This window comes from Passer montanus, unplaced genomic scaffold, assembly GCF_014805655.1.
Source record: "Passer montanus isolate IOZ18808 unplaced genomic scaffold, ASM1480565v1 scaffold10, whole genome shotgun sequence".
Classification (NCBI taxonomy): Eukaryota; Metazoa; Chordata; class Aves; order Passeriformes; family Passeridae; genus Passer; species Passer montanus.
The window spans coordinates 27,178,356-27,192,494 of record NW_024356505.1 but is presented as its reverse complement, the minus strand read 5'-3'; the positions used below and the strand labels follow the sequence as shown (position 1 = coordinate 27,192,494).

General features: G+C 42.0%; 1 protein-coding gene across 16 annotated transcripts in view; it reads right to left on the bottom strand.

The window, feature by feature from the left end:
• The window catches only part of KIAA1217 (KIAA1217 ortholog), a 354,772-nt gene that overhangs the window by 42,024 nt on the left and 298,609 nt on the right, over window positions 1–14,139 (bottom strand). For all 16 annotated transcript variants that reach the window (XM_039703559.1, XM_039703638.1, XM_039703516.1 and 13 more), the window contains one exon: window positions 7,819–8,651. In XM_039703559.1, coding sequence (XP_039559493.1) covers window positions 7,819–8,651 — 833 coding nt within the window. The remainder of the gene's footprint in view (window positions 1–7,818; window positions 8,652–14,139) is intronic.

Here is a 14,139-nt window from a genome sequence, read left to right as displayed (position 1 = left end):
CAGCAGCTTACCACATCTCGGTTTGGACAGCTTTGGCATCATAACAGAAAATTAAAAAACAAAATCTGCTTAGTTAAAAAGAACAAAACAAACCACCAAGTAATAAACTTCTAACGACCTCACAACACAGACACCTAAAACAATTTGTTAATGCCACTTGGAACTAGTGAAAAAGTATTTTTCAGCATTACACGCATTTTCTCTTTTACCTACACTGGGCCAATCTTTTTGTCTGTACTTAAGGTTTCAGGATTAGACTTTACGCTTCTTCTTGTTACTATTTTTACTTTCCCCAGACCCAGAATTTTTGTCTGGGAAGCATTTAATCTGCCCAAGCTGATGACTTTCAAGTCCAAATCCTTTCCACCTGACATCATGACTATCTGCTTTGAAAAGGACAGAAATATGACAGAGAGGCACAGGACACCAAATGCAGGCTGCGCAGCAATGTTATAATAAAACAGATTTTCTGTTGTGCACATATCCCGAGAAATTCCCAAAAGGCAGAAGAAAAGAGATGTAGAGTTACAATAAGTATAATCAATGTTTTCCATAGGAACCAAAGGTCACTAAACAAGAATAACTTTTTTTTTTGGATGCAAAGGCAAACATTTGTGTGTTTATCTGTTTGCATAAATCCATATATTAGTCAGGTACCAGGGGACTTCCTCAGTCGGCTCCAAAGCAGCCTTTTGCTCACACAGGTGCCTGCTTCTACATGCCAGTATGTCAGTGACACACCACAACACATACACACATCAGTATGGGACCTTCTGAAAAGGTGTCCCTCTATTACAGCAGTTAAGCGTGTGGGGAGACTTGCAGGAGGAAATTCTAACAGCAGGCTGTGGTTTTGGAAGATGACTGGGAAGAAAACCACTTGCTTTTTGAGAAGTTAAGACCAGCAGCAGCGACTGATGACAGAAGATGGGACACAAACTCAGACACAGACTCAGCATGCTGCACAGTCCATCCATCACCATGGCAGCGTTCTGTGCACACGGGAGCAGCCAAACTCTGGCCACCCCAGCTGCAGGTGCAGTTTGGTGGCCAAAGCAATAGCATCAATCAATAAGAGTCATATAAACTCAAATGTAGGTACCAATAACAGCCAAGAGCAAGCTGACATGACAAAAAGCAAGTAACCAGCCCTCCTTGCAGCCAGATGGATTGTCCAGGCTAATTATTTCATTCACATTCAGGGAATTAATGAGGTTTCCTGTGATAGCACACAGATACCATAAGCCAGGAGAGACTCAGAGACACCCAGAGGTTGAGAAAACAGGGCAGCAAAACAAGTAATGAGATGCTAACAGACACAAGCAGGGAAGAAGAGAGTGCTCAGTCAGTCCCCAGCCAGCAGACGTGTTCTTACTGCGAGTTAATGCAGTGCACGCATCTCACTTTTCTGTCTTCATGTTGAAAGGTATTTTGAAGGGTGATGAGAAGACAAGTGAATCTAACTTAATTCATTTCAAACCAAGAAATACGTTACAGAATTTCCACTATTACAAGTTTTAAAATAAGAAACTGGTGCAGGCTACAGTAACCTTTGGAACAAAGACAAGTACTAAAACCCAGGGATAAATATACTCTAACAAACTTTAATGCAGCATTTTTGACACTTAATAATGAAAACTTTTTTTTTTCCCAGATAATCATCACAAAACCATCCTGGAACTAAGCTCAACTGGAAGTCTATCTGTTTTACCAATCCATAAATATGATGGTTTTTTTCATCCCACATTAGATAATCTGGAAACAATTTTCTGCTTCAAAAGATATTATGGCAACACAAAGCTGATCTTGTCCTTTGCCATGAAATCTAGGAAAGTATGTTGTTAAGAGGGAGAGGGATGTTCCAAGATAGGAGACGATGAAAAACGAATGAAATACTGGAATCAATTGCACAGAACACATTATTTTTCATATGGTAAAAGCATTAAGAATGTGGAGAATCTACATGTGCTCTGGAGTTGCTCTGTTAGAAACCAGGCAGATTTTTCCTGTAATAATTCCACTGTAACACCCAGATTTGTTATGGCCATTAGCATGAAACATTTCAAAAACAGGTGTCTGAAAGGTGCCTTTTAGGAATTAAATAAAACAACCTGATTTTCAGAGATGGTTGGACTGAAGGTGGTGGGAGGCAGCACGTTCCAGCATGGGCAGGGAGGGATGCAGGTGGCCTGGTGGTGGGGCTGTAATCTGGGCTGATGTGGCTGCAGGGCTGGTGGCCCAGTTCTGTCACGAGGTCCAAAGGAGCACGGACAGGATCTGCAGCAGACCCCTCTGCCTCCAACTTCCTTATGAAGGGCTGGAGCAGACTCAGCTCCAGGAGGGAGAAAAAAATGCTTTCCTCAAGCTGTGCAAGGCCAGGGATGTCAGCATTGCCGTGACAAAAATTGTGATTTTTGGTCCTTGGCATTTGTGTTTTCCACCTCTCACTGTGCTCACTGCTGTGGAGAGGGAAGCTGGGACCAGCCTGTCCCAGCAGCTCTGCCTGGACACGGCAGGCCAGAGTCCCATGGATGGGGCAGACAGGGTTCCCTGGCATGGGACAGGCTCCAGTGACACAGGGCAGGCCAGGATGTGGAGCACTAGGACAGAGGGCAGACAGAGAACAAAGTGGTGCCTCTGCTTGGTGCCACCAGAAGGGTGGTAGCCCAAGAAGAGCCAACCCGTCTCTGCTCCCAGATTAATTTCCCAGATAAAGCTGCATCTCTCCACCACCCAGGAAGAGCAGGGAGGGTCCCTTTTATAGCAGTTGGGAAAGAAATGGCTATTTTATCAGCCCGAGCACAGAAAGGCATTGTTTCACATTGTTTTCCTGTGAATGTTGGGAGAGTCAGAGCATGGTGGGGGAGGAAAGGAGAGGACAAGGTCAGAAGCGACGCCCAGCAGAACTCTGTCAGACTTGGCTTTGCCTTCTCACAGACCCTGGCCAAGAAGGCAGGGACAGGCCACTTGCCAGCCCTCCTCTCCCCAGCAGCCTGACCTACAGCTCTGGCTCTAGGTATGTCCAGGAACTGGGGCCCTGCCTTAGCATCTCAAATTCAGCAGAACCCTTACTTCTCTGGGGACCATGCACTGATGTGTCACATTTCAGATTTCTTCCTTACAGCTTCACTGATCTTTCATGTTACTCTTTCTATTGCAGTTAACTGGAAGTAATTCCAAAAAGGAGTACAGCATATTGCTGAATTGGTATCCACCTGTCACAGCAATGCTATTTAAGCACGACATGTTTCTTGCATGTTACTTCCCTTTCCTGGGGACATCTTTAATATTCACATCACTGAGAAGATACTTCATACACACGCAGAATAAAACTGATCTGTGTAACTGTTCATTCATGTTCCTGTCCAACCCCGGGCTGTACAGCACATCACCCACAACAGATGTACTCAAACACCAAATCTGCACCATGAACTACCTGGCACACCTTCCTGGAGAAAAAATTTTCTGTGACTTCCTATTTTATGGTTAAGCTTCAAATGAAGCAATGAAAAGGGGGTCAGAGACTGAGAAATACACATTTCTTCCTATATTACTCTATGATACAAACACTTTACAATTTTTTTTACCTCACTGGGAAAAGAAAGGAAACAGGAGTAGGCTGTTTTTCCCAATGACTTTCCCAGAACCAAGTGAAGGTGTCTTACACTTTATGGCAAAGTCCCCCAAAAGAGATGAGTGGGTTTCTTGGAAGGGTGGGAACCAAAGATCAGCAAAATTCTTCTGTATTCTGCTTTCTTCCCACAAAAGGATTCACACAGGTGAATATGTCAGTCCTCTAAGGAGAAGATTTAACTCAAACCTTCTACATCTTGAGACTAAAGAGGAAAAGGAAGCACACCAGCTCTTACACTATTTGACAACTCTTATCCCAGAGCCTGCATCTCATCTTCCTACAAACAGTTCCTCTAACACAAGGAAGACAAAATACAGTTTACCTTTCCTCCATCATGTATAGGTCATTTGACTTCATTTTTTTTCTGGCTGGTTATTCAACACCTTTCACAGAGGAATATACAGTTTTGGCCTTGTGAAAAGTGTCTGAGACTGTGTATTTGTCCCTTATAAAATGCTCACTGCATTGCTGATGGAGTCTCTCACTGTTCAATAACTTTACAATCTAAGGTAATTTTTCCTAATGCATAGAGTGCCCATGTGTACTGCAACATATCAAACTATACAGTGGTTTTGTGGGGGGAACAATATCTAATAATCTACACATGGCCATTACACTTTAGTCTTGAACTGCAAGCCATGAGCCAATAATGTCATCACATTTTTTGCTCAATCCAAATGTCATAATTTCTCCCTAGTATGGCATAAAAAGAAGAGGACAAAAGTTGTGTTCAGGCAGAAGAGAACCATAGTACACCCTGAAAAGGCTTTTCGGGAAAAGAATTCTATATTCTAATTCTATATTATCTTGCTGTTTCAGATAGAAGCATTTATTATATATATTTAGCACTATCAAATAATCTAGAATTTTGCAACATGTGTTATAAATGCAAAGATTTTAAGTTAAACAGCATTTAATTTAATGTACTTTTGGATAAACAGCTTATTTTTCCAATTTACCAACATTTAAACATCTGCTTTGCCTGTAGTAACTTTCAGAAATGTCCCACAAGATACATAAATGAGCCATCCAAAAATATGACAGCAAATTGCTGTTTAAACAACTCATGCTCACAGAAAAATTTACTCATTCTTCCAGCAGACCTCAAATTTAAGAGATGATGTCCCTTTGAAGGTGAACTGCTGTAACCTGTTGAAACTTATAATATTTTTCTGCATATAAATACTAATATCTTTTATTTATTTAAATCTCCATGAATTTGTTTCTTCTCACTGTTGTAAAAGAGCTTTACATGGGACTCTTCTGGTAAATGAATTAACTGTGAGAATTTAGTCAATCCTTTATACCACAGAAGTCGTTATCTTGGAAATAGCCAAGGTAAAACAGTTATAAGAAAGCATTACATGAAGCAATTAAATTCCTCTCAACTCTGCCTTAAATAACAGGCTTGATGAAACTGGCTTCCAGTGTCAAATTAAAATGGGAAACTCCAGCAGAAGAGCTCAGAAACACCAGTTTTCATCTCTTGTAGATCCAAATCTGCTGCAGTTAAGGTCCCAAAGGTAATGGAACCATTTTGTTCAACAAAACCAGGAGGTTTTTTCTCATCTCACAGTCAATGAGAGATCTTATCTGTTTTAAGTACCCAACATATTCTGATAAAGTACAGAGATATCCCAGTTTAGCCTTGGACTGCAAAACTGAAGGAGAATTGAGATGAGAAGAGAGATTCACTTTTACTTCCGGCATTGTCACTATCCCTTTCAATCTTTCCCCTGATTTATACTTAAACTTGCATTGTCCTGAGGTTGTGACAGTGCTACTTCGAAGAAATTTCCATCAAGTCATGATACAAGAGATGTTTTTTTTTGCTCTCAGCACACTCCACTAGGTATTAAAGCAACGACAGTGCTGAGATTATGGGTTTGGTGCCTGCATGGTCCTCAGCCTGCTCTTGAATGAGTCAGGATGGGGAGTCTCTCATGCCACAGTGCAGAGATGAAAAAGACCTCTCTCCTCAGTAGCTCCAAGGCTAGGAGCTCCTCTGCCCACAGCTGACACCTCTGCAGGCAGGCTGACTGAACTCACTGCCACCTGCTTGCTGTGGCCTGGCTCTCAGGCACTTGGCATCAGCAAGTGGGTAACACACAAAACAGAGAGCCTACAGCTCATTCACCATGCCTGGAAGAGAATGAATTCAGCCCCATCTCTACAATCTCCAAAATACTCTTTTTCACAGAAGCAAGCCCATACTGTTTATGGGTGTAAACTCTAAGTCCTACACAACAAGGTAGGGGATACCATCCTGCCATTATGTACATCACTCTTCAGGTACCCCTAACAACCTTGTAACAACTCCATCCCGGAAGAAGCAGGAAAAGAGCACCTCAACATGGATAACCCCTTGTTTACTTTACTATGGTTTAAACAGTGTTTGCTTTCAAAGTTCATGAAATTATTATAAAGCTAAATTAAAGCTTAGAGCATTTTGTGTTTGTAGAACTCAAACCCAATTCTTAATATTGCATGCAATTTGCATGAATTCCTTTTGATATTTACAATTATTTTTAGAAAGTCACACTTCCTCAAGGTTAAAAAAAGCCACACAACCCATAAAGACAGCTTTCAAAATTATTCTTTCAGTGCATGTGACTAAAATGCACCATGCTGCATTTTAAGGTCATGTATTTATTTGAATGTGCAATTATGCAAATGCTGTTTTCTTCATTGTTAATATATTCTGGGACCAGGATTAAAACACCTGGTGCAAAACTCCCTTTCAAGGAGCTGCAGAACTATAGTTTCTCTTCATCCATTCACAAACAAACACCCTTGTGCATATCTGTGCATCTGAGTGAACAGCTGAGATGCCCAGAAGTAAGACAGAAAATTGTACAAACACAGAAGTTTTTGGTGTCCTTCCTTATTTTCAATTCCTATAATGAACTTTGTAAAATTTTCAATCTGTAAATGGATTAAAATTGGCAAATTTCCTTCAGATAATTTCCTAGATGTAATAATGGTGGCTTGAAATGAAACGCAACTTTCTCTTGGAAACAGATACATAAAAATCCAATTTCAGACTGTAATATGCCCTATCTTGTACTCTTATGTCATAACTACCAAGCTATAAGCCTGTAATTTTTTTGGGTGGCTGTTTTTCTTTATATTCTTCCATTTTTTCCCCACCAGTGGACCTCATGACCCACTTTTTTTCTGGCCAGGCATGGTAAGCAGCAACTGAGCAAGCTGCTTAGACAGAGGGGAAGCCTAGGGTCTATATGAAGCTCTGTATCTTCCCAGTGGTTAAGGCAATCAGCAGTTACCTTTGGCCTCTGTGAGCTCAGCATTTTCCAGCTATTCATCTTCACTTCCCTAAAGAGCTCTATAAAAGTTAACAGTACAAACAATACGCTGGAGATTAACACAGCTCATATAAATACACAGCAACCGCCTGGCAGTGCAATGATTTTTCTCTCCCAGGGCAGGGTCTAAGGGAGAAGAAGCCTTCACAAGCCTGTGTAAATTTGGTCCTTAGAAAGACAGGAGAGATCATTGTCATCATTGCCATTCCAATAAAGTTAACAATAGTCAGGTCACTACCTACTTGTGATGCTGGAAAAATTATTGGGAACAGTATTCATGTTTCGATTTCTTCCCTGGGACAGACTTGCTTTTCTCAGCAGTTTCCCCCTCAAGGAAGATTATTGTAAACAACTGTCCTATTTTTATGCAAATTCACGTTTTACAGGAGATAAGACAGTAATGATAAATTCTTCCCATTTCCTAACACTAGATGAGAAAAACTTCACTCCATAAAGAACCAAAATTGTAATATCAGAGTGTCATTCTTAACGGGGGTGAAAAATATTCCCTTATTAGCAGGAACAGAACATCATTTGTTCTTGTAACATGATCTGGCTGTCTGCAAAGAAAAATCCCAGTTAATCATTTTATTTTATTATATTTTTTCCAATGACTGAAATTTACACAAATGAAAATAACTAGGGATTCATCATGGGTTGACAATACTTTCAAATTAATAATGGATGGTGTCACATCTTCCCTAAATTACTAACTACCTTGACAGACAGCTAATAAACACTGCAGCAGGGTGCAGCCACCTCCTACACATTACATTGTCCCCTGAGTCTTAAACGACAAAGGACTGCAGATTAGGAACATTTCTCATTTGCATAAATTAAGCCCCAGCTCTGCCTTACCTTGTCTCCTTGTCCTTGGGCATCGTGGGTGACCCATAGCCAAAAGCCTGCTTGTCCACGGGAGAGGGCATTGCCTCGGCCATGCCTGGGAGGCCAACAGCACTCCGCGCTTTGGCATCCACAAACACGGGCGGTCCTGGCTCCTTTTTGAAGGACTGGCGGCTGGGGGAAGCCCTGTCAGGCTGGATGGTGTGGGCGGGAATGTGAGGGCCATGGTGAGGATGAATATCGATCATTCTCATGTCAGCCACCCTGTGAGGCGAGGCTGGAGGTGTTTTAGAGCCAAGAGTGGGCAAATGGCTCTCCGGGTACTTCCGTGACTTTTGTCTGTACAAGGACTGCTCCAGCATTTCAGGCTGCATGGAGGGGTTGCAGTAAGTGCTCGATGACCTCATGGCACTGCGATGGTAGGTCACAATGTGGTCGGGGACATCGAGGGGGTGTCCGGAGTGCGGTGCGGCCACACTCATCCTGCCCTCGTGAAACAAGTAGGGGTCACCGTACAGGCTCTCATTTCGCATCAGGGTAAGGTTTTTGTTACTCATGTCCTCATCTGGCTTCACGTCCCGTCTCTCCAAAATGGCGCTTGGGCTGGGCGATATCGAGCGCGAGGCGGGCACGCTGGACAGCCGGTCCCTGGGGATGGTGGCATTGCCTGGCACACCCATGGGCCGGCCCCCACCATAGGGAATCCTGGATGGAGAGGGAGGCATGGAGTGGGGCACCGGGGTGGAGGGTGGAGAGCTGGGCATCGCGTGCAGAGGGTGTGTGGCAGATCCAGGGCGGGAACCACTTGGGCCATCTCGTCCCGTATAAGCAATTTCCCTCTGCATCTGGAAAGAAAAGGAAAAACACCTCAGATACAAAATCACTGAATGAGCAAAACATGATGTGGGTCGTCTACAGAAAATTAGGAAATAAAAATAAACCCTCGAGACAAAATAATTTGACATCTGTACAAATAAAACACTTTGGGACCTCAGTGCCTAACAAAAATAACAACTATAAATAGCAATAAAATAGGCTGTATGTTAAAGGAATATGAGAGGTTTAAAGATGCTTTCACTTATGCAAATACCATCTCACTCTAATGTGATATTCACAGCTACTGAAGCTGAAATCAGGGGTTGTGGTGCCAGGTGTTCCACGCACATGTAGCCAGTGACAGACTTACACAGTTTATTGATCAGACACACAGGCTAGAGTTCACTGATTCCAAAGCAGGATAAAAATGCTGATGCTCTGGCATCACAAACATACCTGAAGTCCTTAGACAAGAAAAAAGAAATATTACAGCTAATTAGCCATTTTCTTCAGTGCAGGATATAAGATTTTGCTAATGACTTGATGTGGCCTTTCTTACACAAAGGATACACAAAGCACAGTAAAAAAACACACGCATTCATTGACTGTAACACAGTCAACTTATATGAAAACAGTCTGACCCTATGTAACATGTGCCATTGCAAAGATAAGAGTGATTCAGAGGGTTTGTGGAGCACATGCTCAGAAAGTCATTGAACATTTTATCATAGTTTTGCAAGCAGCAGCAGTAGGGAATGAGCAAGCAAAGAAAAGAAAAGGGAAACTTCCAAAACAGATCTATTAGTGCTTTGTTAAGAGAGGCTTGGCAAAAAATCTGCAACGGACATGTGCTTTTGAGAGTGTAGAACCTCACTGTGCCCAGCCATGGCCTATCTGGATGGCTGAATGCTGTCAACAACAGACAGGAGAAATTCTCCTTCTAGAAAGCATCACGTGCCTGATCTGGTGCCCTTGGGGCGAGGTAGATGAACAGGCAGATAAAAAAGTCAGCTGAAGACTAAGTACACAAGAAAAAAAAAATTATAATTTCTAAAATTCATGCTGACAATTTTATCTTCCCTCTCCAGTACCTCCAAGGGATTGTAGAAAACTGTGTATCACCAAGCCTGACTCCACATTCCTAAAGTTACAGAGCACAAAATAATGTGGATGTTACTGATCTGAAGTCTACACAATTTTTCTCCCCTCTCACTCCTTGCTTTGATAATGTGGCTGGATTCATTGTAGTTACAGTGATCCATGGCAGATGAAGCAAGAGATTATTCCTGCCCCACCACAGGTTTTTCCACTGGTAAGGGAATTGTAGTGTCACTATATAAACAATAGCTTTTCTTATCACAGCACGTTCTGCACTCAGGAATTAGAAATGACGTTCCCCAGGGCCAGAGATCAACAGTATCAGGTATTAGAAAGAAGAAAGGAGATAACCTGATTGTGGCCACAGCAATAATAAGTAAGTGTAACAGAACAAAGGTGTGTACTGGGATGGGTCATAAATGAGCCAGACAGAAATTATGAAGTCAAACAGGAACATGGCATAATTTTTTCATTTGCACAGAGAATAAGTCTAGTCTGGAATTTTAAGTAAGATATAATTAAAATATAACTAAACAGTATTAATCACTTTATAAGACGGAATTCAACATAGTTTTCTACTGGCTTGAAGAACCACTGCAACATACTAAGCTATATTGTGTGTACTGACTTTAGCCCAGGGCCAGCAGAACAAAATGACTCCTGACTTGAGCAGCTTTGGGATCCTGTCTTCAAGGGCAGGCAGATACAGATGTTTTACACCAAGAGAAGAACCCAGAGAAAGAAAATCCTCCTAGATTTCTACTGTACAAGCTACACAATGTCCTGTTTAGTTGCTTCAGATAAAGCTACAACAGATGGAATAGTATCTGTGAAAGAAACCATAGCCACTAGGATATGCTGGGTTGCAGTGAGAGGAAAATTCCAATGTTATGTTGCAGAGAGGAGAAAATTTCCATGGGAAGATTTGAAAGCAACGGGTTTAATTTCCTTCAACTTCTGGACTTCATATTCCTGTATATGCTCATTCATTTCTCATAAGTCAAAGCAACCTGTCAAAGAAAAATTCCTATTTTCCACCATAACATCATTTAGATGGAATACTTGTAAGATGGAAAATAATTTGAATATGGGACTTAGCTATTGCTCAAAATCTTGTGTCTGAGTACTGCTGTATGTAGCATTATTTACTTTTGCTTTGAAGTAGCACTTGGAGTACAGAGCCAAGTACAACCAAGGCTCCCTCGGGCTGGGCAGGGCACAAACACCTGGGCACCCAATCCCTTTCGGAGAAGTTCACCTGCTATTTTAAGCCAGGACTCAGGCCCTGGGTGGAGTGTACCAAAGGGGAAACTCCTGGAGCCAGAGAGTCCAGGGTGCCCAGGAAAGATTTACTGGGGCATGTGGGCTGGGCAGGGACCTGAGCTGGTCACCAGGAGCCAGGCAACTTTACTCGGTGGATTACAGTGTCTTCTGCCACGTGATTGGTATTTCCTCTCTTTCCACTTTTCTCTCTCCTCCAGACTCTTTGCTAATGGTAGGTTTAAAAATGTGAAGGATGGTCTTTTCTTCCTTCTCATCTGTACCTCTTGGGTGTGATAGTCTGGCCACACCAAAGAGGAACAGATGAGAAGCAAGAAAAGATCATCCTTCACATTTCTCTTTCACCACTCTCACATATAGCCCACTTTCTGTGCTGTTTTTCATCTTCTCTCCTCTACCACAAAACCCCCATGTTGCTCAATAAAACCCCATACTCTTCTACACAGGCTGTCTTGAGCCACATGTTCCTGGATTTCGCATGACTCAGGGACAGAGAAAAAGGATATTTGGTTTATTTGAGCCTCTAAATACTGGGTATTTAGAAGCTCAGATAAATACTGAGCTATCCCACATGATTGCTTTGAGGGCAAAAGCAAGATTTTTTAGTGCAAGCACAGGATCATGTGCTTTTCAACTGCAGCCATGTAATATGTTTACCTGAGGGTGGGGTTTTCTTTAGCACATAGTTCTTCCTTGTTCCTACTGCCTATAAACCTTACATCCTTGAAATGGAAACTTGTCTTATCAATCCTTAGGTTAAAATACGGCAAACAGCTACAACCATTTCTGTATAAAATATTTGAGGGAAAATCACATCACTGAGAATCTTTCTGTAGTAAAACAGATTACACCAGGTTTACACATCTGCTGTGGAGGTTTTTGGTCAGTTGAACAAGACTTAAGTCTGCAAGACACAGATTTTGCTAGTTTTTTTTTAAACTGAGTCTCTATATGCTAAAGAGTGAATGTTCTGTAAACCCAGTTATGTTCTTTACTTCGAAGCTTGCTGGCACCCTGAATAATTTGCTATATTTTGAAAATGTCTATATGCACAAAGTCAGCAAACCAGTTATCCATCCACCCAGGTGGGCACAAGGAGCCTCGCTCCTGATGGCTGCACAGAGGACAAGCAGAGCTGACATCTCTGCAGCTGGGGGCACGCAGAGCCATGCCTGCACACACCAGGACAATGCCAGCCAGCAGGGAACGCCAGCCAGGAGGGCAATGGGGCAATGCCAGCCAGCAGGGCAATTCCAGCCACGGCCCGGCACCGAGCCTGCCGCTGACTCACGGGCACCGCACCAACCCTCCTGCTCACCGTGCAGCCGGGTACCAGACACACAGCCTGACTCAAGCCTTTATCTGCTAAGATCTCTACGTGAAACTCGGGCAAAGGGAAAATTAGGCCAAGTTTCTGACCTGGCAGCCCTTCACTGTGCTCTCCTAGGCCTCGTCTACATCACCAGAGAACACAGCAACTGGTTTTGCCTCAGGATTTTTAGACTGCCAAAATACCTACACAAAGCATGTTCCCAAGATGAAGATCAACCATGCACCCTCTTGGAGACACTGGGGAGTTCCCAACAGACTCCATTAATCACTTCTCAGCCATGTGAGCTATTACTTTTCTTACTCTCCCTTTGACACCCTGCACTTCCCTGAGGAAAGTGCTCCTCTGCTCTGCAAGCTGACTCACCCAACAGTAAACAGGACACCTGCAAAGAATTTTATTGAGACCTTGGAGTCTATGATGAAAAAGCTACAGAAACACCAAGTACTGATACAATACTGATAAATTAAACTGTAGAGAGATCTTTTATGAAAATTGCTCAACATAAAAAAAAATCTCTAAAAGGAAGGCAATCCTTTACTTTTCTACACGAGGAAAGACTTAATTAAAGAACTCTCAATCCAACAACAATAAAATCCATTCGTTTGTTCTCTGTTCTTAAAAATAAACTGACAGCTTCACTGTACTAGTTGTCCAAACCCCTCAGCTTCACCATTAGTTGCACTATGTGATAACACTTCTGTCATGACTGATCTTTCATTCCAGTTGGATTTGGAGAGCTGAAAGAACAAATCCACTTTGGAAAAAAATTTTTTTTTAATATTTGAAAATATTGTTAATATTTCTAAAATAAGATAATTTACAATAAGAAAACGTACACTTGAAAACTGCAGAACTGGTAAATAGTAAAATGAGAATTTTAAGTATCTGTATCAAAACTATCTGTCTGAAGCCAAATCAGACATCACTGAGAGGCTGTCACACTTGTCTCTTCTTGGTTTCTCACAGACTGCCTTCTAGCACCTATAAATTTCCACATTCTATAGAGGAAAAAAAAAAACCTTGCTGGTTGCAGTTGTGGGTTCCTTCAGCTGCCCAATGTCACATTTGAAAACTTCAAACACATTGGCATAAGTTTTAGCTGTTTCTGATCAGAAACTTTTCAATTATATGTACATTCAGCAGACAACTCTAATCCAAGAGAGCTGAAACATTTAATAAAAGCATCAGTAATGACAAAAGTTGGAAAAAAAACACCCAGCAGATTTCAGTCAACAGCTATGTTATTTCTTAGACATCCCTGAGGTGTTCTAGAGCTTTGGCTTTCCAGATTCACAGACCTGGGCCAACTTGGTCGGAGTCTGATCTGGGGTAGGCACCCCAACTTTTCCACGTTCTCTTCAGCAGGGCGGGTGCTTGGTAGTTTGGGGTTACCAAGCAGTGAAACATGCTGGGGTTTCAATGGCCATCACTCCTTGGCAATGCTTCCAGACTAGAAGTTTACTTGGCAATTTTGGTTAAGAATGGGCCCTCTGATGCCCAAAAAAATTATTTCAGACTATGAAACCACTGTCCTTGCCTATGTTGGGACCTGGTCTCAGTTGTATCCGGCCCCACAGTACAAGGTTCTAGAAGCTGCCAGGGTTCACAATTGTTTTTCATTATGGGAACCACATGCTGGTAAAATAAAACTGATTTCAAACATTCAAACTTCCAATGAATGGGGAAGTCCAAGACTCAACTAGCTGTTCTTAAAATGTTTCATATATTTCTATTATTTTTTCCTGGCTAATTTTCCAGAAAAGGAGTTGCAGAGCTCCCTAAGAAATCTGAACATTTATAATTAA